The sequence below is a fragment of the Molothrus aeneus genome, chromosome Z, assembly GCF_037042795.1.
Source record: "Molothrus aeneus isolate 106 chromosome Z, BPBGC_Maene_1.0, whole genome shotgun sequence".
NCBI lineage: Eukaryota > Metazoa > Chordata > Aves > Passeriformes > Icteridae > Molothrus > Molothrus aeneus.
This window is the reverse complement of record NC_089680.1, coordinates 67798609-67814610: the sequence shown is the minus strand read 5'-3', so window position 1 is coordinate 67814610 and position 16002 is coordinate 67798609. Positions and strand designations below refer to the sequence as shown.

The 16002-nt window shown below is 38.9% G+C and overlaps 1 protein-coding gene across 1 annotated transcript in view; it reads right to left on the bottom strand.

Annotated features, from left to right (window-relative positions):
- Nucleotides 1-11568, bottom strand: part of APC (APC regulator of WNT signaling pathway) — a 71927-nt gene extending 60359 nt beyond the window's left edge. The window contains exons 1-2 of the mRNA XM_066569467.1: nt 11484-11568; nt 1125-1277 (exon numbers count right to left, since the gene is read on the bottom strand). Coding sequence (XP_066425564.1) covers nt 1125-1259 — 135 coding nt within the window. The 5' untranslated portion in view covers nt 1260-1277; nt 11484-11568. The remainder of the gene's footprint in view (nt 1-1124; nt 1278-11483) is intronic.
- Between the last annotated feature and the right edge of the window lie 4434 nt (nt 11569-16002).

Genomic DNA, 16002 nt, shown 5'->3' with positions numbered 1-16002 from the left:
ATCCTTTTAATTTAGGTAGCAAAGTCGTTTTCATTCTACACTGCAATGCAATGATTAAATGTATCTGAAATATCTATGCTTTTTTCAAGTGTCGTAACTAGTGTTTCAGAAAGCAGAAGAATTTTACTTCTTACAGTGAATTTTTCTTCTTATGGTCTACATGCTGGAGGAGAAGAAAATTGAGTTCAAATATTTTTAATTGCTATGCTAAGCAAATTACCACATTTTAAAAATTAAACACTGCATGTAAAGGAACAGTAACTCTGTCATAAAATGATTGGCAAACAAGGAAATGGAGAAAAAAAATTTAATTTAAGTTTAATACTTAGAATATGCCTACCCTATACAGGAGTATACAGAGAAATACCAACAATTTCTGAGCCCTTCTACCTGAGGTATCAAAAGCAGACCGGTTTTGCTGCTAGCAGTAGGATTTGTCAGCTTAGGAAGAGTACTGCATTAATGCAGCTCTAAGGCTTGCAAAATTTTGCCATGTTCACTATCATGGATCACACAGATGCAGCTGACAGTGTATCTTCCTACAGATTAAAATCCATCTAAATTCCATTTGAGCGTAGTGTTTGCTCTTGGATGAGTGGCTCTGAAGGTCTACACTCAGCCAAAAAACACCAGCAGGAACTGATCTGGGTGAATTTTTAAAGTATTAATTTAGGCCTTGGGAAAGATTGGAGAACTTGCGGTTTATGTAAAAGAAACTACTCCTGTTAAGACATTAGATATTGTAATTATAGTAAACCCCCAAATTTTTAAAATTACCTAAAACACTGAAAACCTCCTCCACTGAAAATGTTTCCCACATTTTCAAGAGCCAAACAATACTTGCTTTGTCAACCTTGGTCAGCACTCTGGACTTCCTGCTGAGAAGCACAGCTGTGCTAAAATGGTAGTGCTTACCAGAGCATGCTGGGAGCTGTTTCTAGAAAACAATTTTGAAATTAAAAAATAATAATAAAGAAATGTAGCTTTGATAGCTTTTCCTTTACAGCCTGGAAAATGACTTCCATAGGAATCTAAAAGTACACAAAACTCTCCGAGCGATTCCCAGTCCATGACACAAAGGGCAGTGACAGAAACCCCACACACAGGCATAGAGCTTGCAATACCTTCATAGTGGACGCCTCGGTTTCCAATTTTGTGAGGTGATTTGAGTTATCCTCTAGCTCTTGCCGAAGGTTGGAGTTCTCCATCTTTAATGCCTCAACTTGCTTTAACAATTGATCATATGAAGCTGCGGCCATCCTGGGCTACCCTCAGCCCTTAAAAAGGTAAGAGAAAATATTAAATTTAAGCATTTTAGAAAAAAACCTTCACTTCCTGAAAGGATCTAACCACAAAATCATCTCTCTCCCATTTACCACACGTCTTTCAAAACATTTAATTTAAATCCATTGCACCAAACTGTTAATGACTATAACTAGTGCCAGATCAAGACTTTTTTTTCTGTGGGCTTCCATTTGGTGCATGATTAAGCAAATGAAAAAAGTTCATTGTCAATTGCATCAGATATTAGGAGAAGCTAGAATACATGAAAGAAAATCACTGTATCACACAAAAGCATCTTTACTACTGGCACTTCGGTTTCAACAGGGAGAACTGCAGATAATAGACCATATATAGTAATTTTTGGGTAGATAACAAGCATCTTCACACATATCTAAAAGATGCTGGCTGCCTACTTATTTTAGGAAATGAATGGTAGTCACAGATGTTCAATGTTCCTAGGAATAGCACACACTCTGAGGGAGATGCTATACTAAAGGAAATCAGTAAATATTGGGGAATTTTTAATTGAAAAAACTCCACATCATCAAATGTAGTAAATATGTAGATATTTTGTAAAAATATCCTTCGAGGCACAAGATTAAAACAAATTTCTTCCACACAAAGTGGTCATACTGCACCATTTAATTTAAAGATGAAAGCCTACTCTTGATATCAAGGCACCCCATACTGTTTTCAGAAAAACTGTAACACAGTCCCAGAACACCAGCACAACTGCTCAGCCATTATATAGGAGAAAGAAACAAATACTTCGATTTCCATTATGAATTACAAACTGTTCCCCACTTTCCAAACCAAAAGCTGGCAGTTGTTAATCTAACAACATAAGTTAACTAAAACATGGGTAATGAATGTTTGAAGCTCTTCAGAATTAGTGCTATCAGTTTCTTATTAATCAGCCATTACAGAGAAAAAAAGGGAGCCTAGCACTTCACATAAGACAAGTTACCCTTCCAATGTCATCGCAGACATTTCCTGAGTATGTGGCCTGAAACTCAGAGGAAAAAAAAACAACAAAAAAACCCCCTTACATGGCAACATTCCCTTTCTTCATTATTGCAGTATATATACTTTGGAAAAGATGAAACAATTAAAAGCTATTATTTTGTATTTACTTTAACCTGCTTGTGTAACCCCTTATAAATCATGTTTCCTCTTCCAGATGAAACTCAATTGAATTACCCAGTCTACCAAAAATAAGGTAAAATTTTTCAAAAACATTTTAGTTCCTCAGTACAAATTTTGAAAATTCTGTTTAACCTTTCTAAATTTAAACTGAATGAAATGTAAAGGAGAGAGGACATCACTGAAGCAAGGAACAGTAACAAAAGCTGTAGTGCAGTTGATATGACTGGTTTATTTCCTTTCCAAGCACCTGCCACCATCAAAGAAAAAAGAAGACACCTGCCACTTATGAAATCGTGACTTCCATGAATGAAAAGAATCGGTAACATTTATTTTCAAAATTGGATCATGCTTTGCTGAAGACCTCCTTTTTGAGAAATAAAGGCAATCTGAAATAACTACTCTACAATGTGAATTCTGGGATTTTGGCATCAGGCTGTTTCACCTAAAAGTTTGAGTCTTGTCAAGGAGAGTTGTAGCAAAAGCAAAACAAACACACAAACACCAAAAAAACAGTAAGGACAGACTGTTTCTATTTCATGTATGCCTTTATCTATTAAGTAACAATTTCTATTATTATTAAGAAAATTAATAGCTATAGTTCACATTTCAGAACACACTGCATGCACAAGCCCAAGGAAAGGCAGACAGAAGTGAAGAAGAATGGAAACTTTTCCCCATTATTTGTCACGAATTAGCACTATATTGTAATATTGATAGGATGTTTTTACTGAAGTATATCAGTAAAATAAATCACATTTATTCATCTACATGTGATTTACAGAAGCTGCCCTGTGCCACACAGGACATGCATTTTGTTTCTAGATAGAGTGTATTTTTCTCCCATTGCTATAATTCGCTACTACTATGAAAGGACAGGTAATAACAAGTAAGTATCCAGTTTTTCACTTTCTGGTCCATTTTTAGGAATTCTAACGTACAGATTTGAAATTTAGAACAGCCAGCCCTATTAACAAGATGTACATACACAATACATTAAATGGAGAAAAATGGACGAGGGGAGGACTATGGTAGAAATACATAAATTGCATAGCTCTGGTATTTCATATGCATAACAAACTTATGTATATTTTTGCTAAATGAGTAAGGATCCTGAAGGAGAGATGAGGTTTGGCTTTCCACCCTTTTAAGTTCCTAAGCTTCCTTTATTCCTGTAACATGAAAGCAGGACATCACTAAGAGACAGTACCCTACCACGGACTAGGAGTTACTTCCTGATTTATTCAAATGTCAGGCTCTGTGGGTTTTCAGATTAAAAAAAAAATTTAGCTAACTACCACAGCCTAGGCAACCTGAAACAATTTTTCCCCCGTGCTAAATAAATGCCCAAAGGAAGCGACACTGTCACCACAGTTGCAACAGAGATGAACAGAAAAACTGTACATAGGTAAGGGGCAGTTCAAAGACATCAAGAGGACACAGGACAGTTCTGAGAGCCAAATTATTGGGCTGGAGGTAGGCTGTCAGAAAAGTTCCCCCAAAACCAGACAGTGACAGGCATTTTAAAATGTTTTGCGATTGACTTTGGCACAAGAAGTAGCATCAAAACTTGCTCCCATAAATTCACGAGGTTGCACAAGGTCAGAGGGCTCCACATTATACACAATGAATTTGATGAACTGAGAAATAAAGCAGTAGAAACAGGGTGGAATTGCAGAGCATAGCAACACAGGGTCACTCACAAAGGAATCTCAACCTAGAGCAGTGAAGCCTCTCAGCAGCCAGCCTGCGGGGCACTATGTGCTGCCAATGAGACTGGCACAAGGAGAACAAACACGATTCTCAGAGTTAGCAAATAATTTTACAAAGAGGTGGGTAAGAAAAGTGAATTTAAGCGGATGCAGAGAAAGATCTGAAGTGATCAGGGGATGACAGAGTATTTTAGAAGAGATTAGCCAGGCAAACCTTGGCTGCCTCAGCACATCAAAGGCTGGAATGACACAGCCATACTTTGCTATTAGGGAGCAGAAAACACTGAAGAGGGAGAACAACATTTATGTTGAAACACAATACTAACACAGAACAAATGGGTGTAAATCGGTCATTTATCAACCTAGGCTGGCAACATTAATTAGAACTTGTAGTTCAGTGGGATCCCTGCCAAGCATACTACACAAGGAGCCAGACTTCATGGCTCGAGAAATCCAATCCTAAACTTCAATACAGACAAATGCTGTACTTATTTTTGATATCTCCAAGATATTTGCCTCTTCTTCTGAAATAATACAATGCCAAAGTATTTCACACAAGATACTGTTATTTAATTTTAAAACTGGTGAAACTAACAAAGGTAATGTATGACCACAAAGCAGCTTAGGTTTTCTGATGCTGAACACTGTGTGATCTCTCAGGCACGTGATTTGTAGAGTGAAATCACTGGGCTCCATTACACATAAGCTGGTCCATGTATGAGATAAACCCCTCAAAATTAAAATCTGCCTCTCTTCTGAAAATACATTTTTACCAGCTGCCTCAAACTTGACACATGAGATCAGAATTCAGGTCCCAAAATGATCCTAGGATTTATGCTCTGAGTAAAAAATAATTATAAATTAAAAATAATTTATAAATTATATATTATAGGTTTTCTAATCACAGAAGCCCCAGCATAAATAGAAACTGACTGTACCATTTCATCCCCTTTTGGAAGTTTCTCAGTGGTTAAATTACTAGCCATGAGGAAAGAGTTAAACTCTCGACCCTCTTGGCCACACAGGTTTCCCAGCCACATCACTCTTCATTTGGAGCAGAATTAACCAGCCCATGGGAAAACAAGGACTACTTTAGACATGGCTCACTAGTCTGAAGCTCTACTACTACACATGCAAACATGTTCAACACCACTAGTGTCAGAATCAGCTGGATCAAGAATAAAACATCTCTTCTTTCCCCCTGTAGGAAACCATTATAATGAGGGAGAATGGAGGAGAAGGGAAGAACTCTGACCTCCAGAATCCATTCCACATTTCACCCAGCCCAAGGGAAAATGCATCACAAATGCAACACAAACCCCACCTTTGTGAAATTCAGTATTATGCTTCAAATCAAGCTCCCTTTTACACTCTTAACTGCATTGTTTCTTCACGAAGTGGTCATCAAAGGCAAGAACAGATCCTGAGTTCCCTAGATTTACTCTGAAAAATAACAGTCTCAGAATGCAGAAAGTTTAAAATTCAATACCCTCATGTCAGAGACACCCAAAAAATCTAGCTGTGCTACTTCCCTGACCCATATTTCTCATCATTAAAAAGCTTCTTCTCCATCTCCTATCAGAGTAAGAGGAAATTGTGACAAGAAATTTCACTCTTTACTGAATCAGCACTTTGCATGAATATACATATCAAAAAGGAATTTCAAGCTAGATAGAACTCTTTTATGCATTAAAATCAAAATTAATGAGAAGCCTAAATTTATGCAAACATACTGTTAAGATTCAGATATGCATTTTCCTGTATTAAGAAAACTGCACCAGTAGCCGCTGCCCAGACAGGAATTTACATGCAATCATTTTGATCTCAAATCCCAAGTAATAGGAAAAACATAATGTTGCCTGAAAACATAGAATTTCTTAATAGATCAGAGCCACCTTCTTTGAATTCAGCAAGCGTTTATACTCAATAGGCCCTGAACAGGTTCCACTTAAGAACCCCAACAATCTGTCATATATTAAATCTCCTTATGAAAATATTTCAGAGTCCTATTATTGCTTTTATCCATACAATCTATCAACACCATCACACTGTACTACCACCAGCAAGCAGATTTACTCCTAAACTCTGTAACTCAGATTTTTCACAATGTTGTTTATCTTGATGTAACAAATTTAACTCTACACATAGATACAATGCATCTACATGCTTATAGCTTTGATCTTTTTGATCTTTGTATCCAAATTCTGAAAATTTTTTGTATCTACATTTAAATTTTTTTTCTAGTCTAAAATTCATGACTATCTAAAGTATAATTTAGTAAGGCTGGGAAGGACCATCCGCTCAGATTTCTTTCTACATCCACAAATTCTATGCAACTCTTCAGTCCGTGGCCCAGGATCTCATCCTTGTTATTCTTTACCGTTCTGTCAATTTTTGTCATTCGTTTATAGGAATGTGTCTAATGGGGAATTGTTTCTCCAAGGGCACACTACACTGAATTCAGGGAGGAAATGCTGATACTGTCATGACATTTTTCCTATTAGTTACGCTAAACCCCCTTTAAAAACAGATTATTTTTAAGCACTAGGCCTAGGGGTTCTGAGAAGCAGTGGTTGTGGCTAGTGGCAGGGAGGGCTGCGCTGGTGCCTTCCCAGCTGTCTGCTCCACCCATCTCCTCACGGTTCCCACCCAGGGAAGAGCTCAGCTGCTCAAGTGGCAGCTGCTAAACCACTGCAGATTACTGCTCGACTGCCAAGGTAATCTGACATAGGTGTCAGTTTAAGCTTACTTCGCTGGGTCATTAGCCACGATGCTTCAGCAGCTGTTACAGAGCTATTTCCAAAAGAGGGGCAAGGCTGACAGGAGCAAAAAATCCAGCACAGCTGTTCCAAGCTAAGTTCCTTAAGTGGACTATTTTCATGCAGCTTCCTTATCTATACAGTCATAAGAAAGAAGTGGGGGGGGGGGGGTTTTGCTGTTCTTATTTTGAACATATCAAACCACGCCAATTTGCATTAGTTCAATTTCTCTGTTGACTGAATACTGTATTGAATTTTCCATTATTTTGTTTGAAGCTCGCCTTCAGGTTTTCAGCTCTGGCAAAATATCAGCACTCCAAGTGTTGTGTTCAAGAACTTATCAAAAATGAGTATCACTGTGCCAGGGATTGTCTAATCCATTTCAGTACGGGCAAGGTTTCAAGGTTTGCCAATCTAAAAATGTTTATCCTTCACTGGCATTGTCTAATTCTCTCCTTCCCTACTCACTGAAAAATACTCCACTGGACTCAAATCATAAAAGCCCATTATCCTAACTCCCTCTGAACAGCAGAAAAAATATTTCTGCCTTCTCCAGCATCACACTGAAAAACTATGTTATTTCCATCTGGTGCTAAATCCATCCTTTACTAAAATGGCCTTTGTTGCCAGCATATTTGGTCCTCCTATCCCCACCTGAATGTAAGAACAATCCCCCAAATTTGAGTCAGGAGCAGCTGAAAGGGAAGCCATTTTGTTTGGGTTCTCTTCAACTGGGCAATGTGGGCACACAAATATAATGAGCTGTCTGTAAGTGGCTTTGAATGTGGTCAGAGACAACTAAGAAAATACTCAGCCCAGAATGAGAACCATCCATGAGTGGAGCAGCAGATCTGTTCATGTTCTCATTCACTCTGCTTTAGCACACTTAGGTGATTAGAGATGGAGGAAGGAGTATAAAAAGCAATCATCACAGAAAACTGCTCTTCATCCAGTTTCTTTCAGCAACAAGGGCTTTGATAACAGAAAATTAATTGCAAGTTATGTAACACTACTCTTTTTAATACGTTTGAAAAGGATGACGTTGAAAAAGATGGATAACAAATTACAATCTGTAGATTTTGCGTACTGTGGATTCCTGGGGTTTTCAACCATGGCAAAGGGTTTTCAACCAAAAGGCAAAGGCCAGATGAAGAACCATTACTGTTATTAGTTATCCGAACACAACTTGTGAAAGCATTAGTCCCTTTAAAAGAGGATCGCACAATTTTCTCTACACTTTGGTAGCATGAAGAAGATTTTTTTTTTAGTTTTTTTATCCACTTCTGCATGAAGGCTATTTTTGTGGACAGCAGACTAAAACAAATGTTAATATACCCAACCTTCCTAAATCCTTTTGAGTGGTGATTGGGTAAAGACTGTGTTTTTGTGTTTAATTCTTTCAGAAATTAATTCATAACTTGGCAAGAGCTTTCAACCCATCACTATATTTTGGGATACTTCAGTAAATGCAATACTTGGCCTGTACTCACCAACCATGAACAGAAGCCTCATCTATTCATTTTAACCAAAAGTGATAAGTGATCCATGCTTTCAGCATTCCGTAAGAGAAAAAATGAGAACACCATGGTCTGAACTCTTGTGTGCCTCATGACATGTCAAGTATGATAAAGGTCAAGTGTGTGTTTGTGTGAAAAACAAAAATTATTTATTGCTTGGAATGCCACTAAAGAATGCTAACAATGAAAAAAAATTCTTATTAATACAAAAAGAAAAATCAAGAAGTTGTATGTTTCAGGCTATGAACTGTCAAGTTCAGCTTCTTTACACTGTCAAGAAAATTCCCACTTCTTCCTTTATAATTCAGGGTTGGGAAGTTCCTTAGCTGGTTAGTCATGCTGTATTCAGAATATGACTGTGAATATTCGAACCATGATTTGCATTTAAATACTATATTGAACACAAACAACTCCAGACATCATTTGAATCATAACTTACATTGGATCAGGAATGATTCATAAGCCTGAACACTCATCCTTCAAGATGATCATCTTTGCAATTCATGACTAATTGAGTATGCCCTCACTGCACATGACTTGCTCTTGTTTACTTTTACATTTCTCGTAATCTTTAAGGATTCAATGCTAGAAAGTTTAAGCTATTAAAAAGTCTGAGACCAGTATTTCTTTTCCTATTTTACCTGAAAACAAACTCAAAACAACTAACATGAAATAGATCAGTTATAATTAAAAACATTGTACATACTATAAAAATTCTATTATATATTATAAAAATAATTTACAATAAATATTGGGCGCCCTATCAGGGCCATCTTCAGGGTTCCCTTCAGAACTTTAAAAGACCAGAAGACAATTTGTCTTGCAGGAAATGTATCAGCACCTGATCATACAGGTGCTGCATGAATTTTGGAAAACCATGAGTGGAAACCAGATCTTTGCTGACAATAACTTACCATCACAGCACACCATTAATAGTACGGCCTATTTTAAACAGGATTTTGCCACACTGATAATAAAAGAATTTACCATATGTCATCAACATAAATGTTTTACCCACTAAATCAAGATGCATACTGAAATCCAACATAAGAATTTAGAGATCAAGGGAACCAATTGTAGCCATGTGCGTTTCCACCTTGTGCTGTATCATTCCATACTGATATAATGATATAACAATGATATAACAATGGCAAAGTGTGACAAGATGTACCAGAACATTTATCATAACCAAGTATTTTATACTTCAGGGATGATGTTTAGTAAAGTTTGCACCCATAAGTAAATTAAAGTATTAAATTAAAAAGTGATCTTTTATTCAAGTTATCATTTTAAGAGTGTGGCTTACAGAACTACTACAGTGGTTACATAGAACGATACTATTTAAGAGCAAAAAAAGTACAGGAAGAAGCATCACCATAATAATCATCATAACCACTACTGTGCTTATGTCACTCTTTCCTTTTAGAAAAAAAGTGGTGAAAACACCTCTGCATCTTCGTTTCTTTTAACATTTAAGCAATTGTAAAGAACGCCAAAACAGAAATATCTATTGTCACCAATTTACCTCTTGAAACCAGTTATTCCAAACAGTAAGTTCTCAAGTGATGTTTTAAGATGTAATATTATCCAAAGCCTCTGTAAGTGATAAAACAGCAGATTCATGATTCTAAAAATAATGGTGTATGTATAGAAAATGTTTTGAGGGCATGTATAAAGCAGGTATTTAAACTGATGCTTTTCTTTATCAAACCTTTTTTGCCCATCACTGTATTTAACAGAACTGAGGAGATGAGCTTTTTATAGTTACTTCAAGTCTCCTTAAAAATACAGAAGTTTGGTTCCAGGAAATGGCTTTCAGAATACATGCTTATGTACATTTTCAAAGAACTATAATCTTGACAAAATACTCATAAATCTATTACCTGTATTAGATAACAGAAAAAAATAACCATATGGTAAAAAGACAGTAGGGAAAAAAAATTAAGAAGCATTTTCAACAGAACAAACAGCAAAGGGTGGAAGAAGTACTTAAAAACGGAAATAGATCTATATCGTGCTATTCACGTATGAAATGAAATTTACTGAAAATACTTCTCTGCACACTAAGAAGCTGTGTGTTTCTTGGTATGCTTTTAAGAGGCATTTTTCAGGGTATGACTCTCCAAATCAAGTCAAAACCGGGCCCTACTGGTCCTCTGAAGAAAATCCAATCAAACGAAAAATGCCCCTTACAGCCCACAGACAAGGTCCTCCATGTGAATCGATAGGAAGAATTCCGTATCTTGACAAGAAACCCGAATAGGATGAAATGATATATGTGTCCTCCAAAAATCGCCACACATTTTTGCAAAAGCAAGGAGCGCTCTGCTAGCAATGACCTAATTACTAGCATAAAAGCTGCGTATCTGACAAAGGGGAAGAAAGGACCCACTGCTTCATACATAATTTATTAAGATTTCCCACAGCATTCAGGTTAAGTCGCGGACCCAAGCACCTCTTTGTGATGTTAAATCAATCTGTGAGAAGTCAGCGGATCCCAGGGCGCGCTGAGGGCGCAGCGCTGCTCCCCGAGCGCTCCCGCCGGCCGCCCACCCGCGCGTCCCCCGCGCTGCGGCAGCGGAGGCGCCGCCGCCGCCCGTCCCTAACAAAGCCGGGCCGGTGCCACCCGCGGGCAGCGCCTCGCCGCCCTGCGAGGAGCGCCTCCACGGCTCTGCCCGCACCGAGACCCCTGCCCGCCGCCGCTCCCCCTCCTCCTCCCGTTCCTCCCGGCCCCGGAGCCCGCGCAGGGGCTGCGCAGGGCTTTGTGCCTCCGGCCGGCGCGGCGCACTGCGCTCGGTCCCGCCCGCGGCGGCGCCCCGCCGCGCCCGCCCGCCCGTCCCCGCGGCTCCGGAGCTCCCTTCCCCGCCGCGCGAAAGCCCTTTCGCGCACCCCCGTTTTTTCGGTTTTTCTTTTTGGTTTTCGGGGGGAGAGGGGTTGCGCGCTTTTTTTTTTTTTTTTTTTTTTTTTTTTTTTTTTTTTTAACCCGCGAAACAGCTCCTACCCCGCTACCCTTGCCCGTTCCGGGCGCGGTGAGCCTCGCCCGCGCGGGAAGCCGCCGCCGCACTCACCCCATGGCCGCGGCCGCCGCGCCTCCATCCCCGCGCCAGCGCCAGCGCCCGGCCCCGCCCGCGCCACCGGCTGTGCCAGCGCCGCGCGCACGGCGCGGCCCCGCGGGTCACGTGCGGCGCAGCCAATGGCGCGCGCGGCCGCCCCCGCCCCGCCCCGCCCCGGGCGGAGCTTCGCGCGCGGCCCCGGGCGCGGCCCCGGCGCTGCCCGAGCGCCCGGACACCGAACCCGCGCCGCGCAAACCCTCCCGGGCCGCACCGCTGCCTCTCAACCTGCCCGCCAAAACACAACATTTAACACTTTCCGTGTAGAAATGAAACGAGGTTCTGCGTGTAGTAGCATTAAAGCTGGCACAGCTCACCCAGAAATAAATTGAGACATTGCTTATTAAAAAGGCAGAAGGAAGCGTGTCCTTCAAGGGAATCTCAGATTTCTCTGCGGTTCAGCAAAACATTGTTTCCATGTGCTTTTCAGATATGAAGTTGTTACTGCAACTTGGTAGCTTAATAACAAATCAAATATATTTAACATTTAAGCGATGTTAAATCAGAACATTAAGTACCAGTTGGAAAAAAAAATCTAAAAGACAAATGAATTTATGAAAGAAATCAATTTATGAAACTATTTTATAATCTCCTTTCAGAAATTATCTCTCGCCAAGGGTAAGGATGTAACAATGTGTTCATGAGGATGACTTAAAATCTCACAGAAGCACACTAATGAAATCCAAAAGACAGCAGAAATTAAGCCGTATTTCAGCTATGTTTTTCATTTTATAAAACAATTATCTATATAGCAGGTACTATAGGAATCTTTTAAAAAAACTTTTATATCAAAGTCAGCTTTGCAGAAACAGCACAGTATTAAACCTTTTTAATCCCCTAGAATGATTCAGGAATAGATTTATGAGCACTGCAACCCATCTCAACAAAATAGGGCATGATAGAAGACATCTGAAAAGGTGCAGTGGTTCCCCACCTAGAGCAGAACAATGCCCTTCCCTGTGGTCTGTTACATAAATTATGGCATTGTATGCTTATACAAGGGGACATAAGGATAGGTAACTCATTAAAAACATATGTTCTGATATGCCTTCTTATAATCCTTCATTTGGCTTATAATAATCTTTTTGATTTGCATGAGACAAGCAAACATGTAGGACCTCGTGGTTGGGATGAGATTAAATTAAAGGCACTGGCACGCCTGTGCATGCATGCGAGCAATTGCACCACACATTACTTAAATGCTACTAATTTTATTTCAGCTGTTTCCTCATACCTCCTTTTTCCAATCAGAGAAGGCAACAATCCACACTCAGGAAAGATGCCCTTTACCAGATTACCTTTTATCAAACTTTTCACGATTAAGACGTGTGACACGTCATCTGCTATCTTCAGGACACTTTTGCACAAAATTCTCTATAACTTCATCACTCAGGCTAACTGCAGAGGTACTGCCACTCCATCTGTTATGGTAAAACACTTTAAGCCAAACTTAAGTGGGCCATTAGTTAAGAGTGTTCCAGGCTTTATGATTTTTTTGCTCTAAAGCTTCTATTAATTACAGTAATCATTGACATCCTATGGTTTATGGTGGTTTATGATCCACTTGATTCCATTTCACAGCAACCAAGTTTATCCTATCCTACTGTAACAAATTGTCACAGTACTCTTTACAGTTCAAATTTTAGAACCTAGCTAGTCATTCGACCTAATGCCATCTTACTTGATATCTTAGTGATATACACCACTGCTCCACCCCTCAGAAAAGCAAACCAAAATGCTCTCAGTTGTTATTGTGAAGCTCTCTCCATCCCAAAATTCTTTACGTTAGTATAAGCATACATTCAAGCGTACATACAAGCGTACATACAAATAAATACAGACACCACTCAACACCTTCATTATCAGTTCGCAAATTGTTGCAATAGGAGTTGTAGCTTAATAACAAACCAGGATACTCCAGTAATAGTTTTAAACCTGAAGAGTGGCAAGTGTTCAGAAATGGCAAGTGCCACACAGCCAGGAATGACGATGTGTGCAAAGATTACACCAGAGAACCAAAGAAACGGAAATACTTGGTACTTTAAAACTAAATTCCATACTTAAAAGTGAAAAACTAAGCTTTGAGAAGTAATTTACTAGAACCCAAACCAGGTGTACTAAAGATGGAAGGCTACATAATGTATTTATTTACACACACCATAGTTCATTTTCTACAGCTCTGAAAAACTAACTGTAGTTCCCACTACATGAAAAGATTTTGCTACTCCTGGTACTTGTTAATACTTTTTGAGTCTGGGAGTCACAACCTGAGCAAATTCACTATTCTGTAGCCTGAAGTCCCACATTTATTTGCAGAACAAGCAGAAACACAAATTCTTTAATGCTTTATGCCAAGATGACAGCTGAGTGGGAGGGAAAAAGCCTTCCCTTCCTCCCTCATTGTAATGCCCATTCTGTTATGATTTCATAAACATGGCCTGTGTCTGTGTCACATGTACTTGCCTCTGCAGCAATATCCACTATTAAGTCAAATTCAGTCTAATAAACTGAATAAGCATGCTTTGACCCTTCCCAGATTACATCTTTCAGTGGTGTCAAACCACTGCCATACAGGTGAATATATTCCCTCAAAAACTGCTTTCTATGTGCAGTGCTGGATTTTCTTAATAAAACTGATACCAATGAAACACTGTTTGAGAAAAAAAAAAAAGGGTCAGGCTCTCAGGAAAAAAGAAAGGAATTTTACAGGAAAAAGTCTTTAGACTAAGTTTATTTTTGGCTAGTTATTTCCTATCTGGCAGATGGAACAAGATGACTTTTTCATTCCTTGAAAGAAACCATTAACAAGTCAGACTTAGCAATACCTGCAAGATATTACATAAACCCACCCTTTTAAATCTATCAGAAGACTCAAATCTCTGCATGAATCCATGTAAGCTACCAAATCCAAAGGACAAAAACTTTAGTATCTAAAGATACCTGTTCAGTTTCAAATTACTTCTATGATTTTGGACAAATTCCCTGCAGCCTACTCAGCCCAGCATTCTCAAACAGTCAGATGGGAATTTGGGCTCAGAAATGGAATCAGTAGTATTTTTAGGCAATTTTTGACGCAATCTCTATGGTATCTCCCACTGCATTTATAAAAATATATTTTGTGACCAAATGAAATTGTCATTAACTGTTACAACCCACTACTAAGTAGTGCTAATTAGAATCTCGGAGTAGGTTAAGGTCTAAATTTTTAAAAACATAAGGTACATTCCCCAAAGTATCTATTTGCCACATAAAATCACAACTACTACAAAAGAAATTTCAAGAGGTTTTCTGGTTTTAGATAGCTGGCTCATAAATGGCAATTCTTTCAACCTTTGCAGCCTCACCCTCTGCAGCAATACTCTTCTCTGTAGAAGCTTTTCATACTTAATGTAAGTAAATCACTTAAAGTGATTGATATTTCATTATTAGTCATTGAACATGCACAGAACTACCTACCTCAGAAACCCTGGGCAGGGAGTGGTTGGGTAATGAACTAAATTCTCCCTCTGGTGCCAAGAACTGTTCTGGCATTGCCTGCAAATGTAAAACAATAGTGCTGCTGAGATCTTGCCTTCAGAATTTTCTAGTGCAAGATTTAGGCATTGACTTGTATTAGACTGCACTTTTTAGAAAGATTGTACTTCATAGATTTCATTAACAAAATAAACTGAAGACATTTCATATCTGTTTTACATAGACCAAAGTTTTTATCTCAACACAAGACTTGATGACAAATTTAGCAGCTGCTGTAACCAAAGGTTGTCCTTGTGTCTTTCAAGTTTACATGGGGGAAAAAAAAAATCAATGAAGCCAAACATTCTCTTTGTTTCTTATTTTCTCTTCAGTATGTGAAGATACATTTATGTCTCCCACTACCACACAAAGACCAGGTTTCCTCTGAGGTCTGTCCTTACCATGGGACCAGGACCAGTGAAAGTTTGTATATATTCACTTGAGAAAACGCATAACTTGCTCCCATTGGCATTAGTATCACTGTTTTGGCCATTAAGAGCTGTAGCCCTGCTTTCTCCATCAAAATTCTCTCACCTATATTGCATATTATTTCCCCAACTATAGGAACTTCCAACTATGAGCACTAGAAAGGTCATCAGAAGTTTTCCTAAGGATCAAGAACCTAAAGGACTACCTTTCTCATGCACATGAATAAAGAATGAAGAAAATAACTCTGTCATTGTTCCCAATGCATCATCCAGAACATATGCAGTAGTCCTACAAACCAGGAATTTTCTGTACTGAGAACAGATTTTTTACTATACTAATGTACAAAATTACACGTTGGTTTTTTTTTTTCCCCCAGGAAGCTGTGCTACCAGTTCCTGAACTTCAGAAGATTTTTCCACAAGCAATGACAAGGTCTGTCTTTCCTTGTCTGTGGGGTCAATTAATTACCCCACAGATATGTACCATAAGCTAAATGAGAAAAGTAGAAAATGCATGCTGTTTAGTTATTTCATAA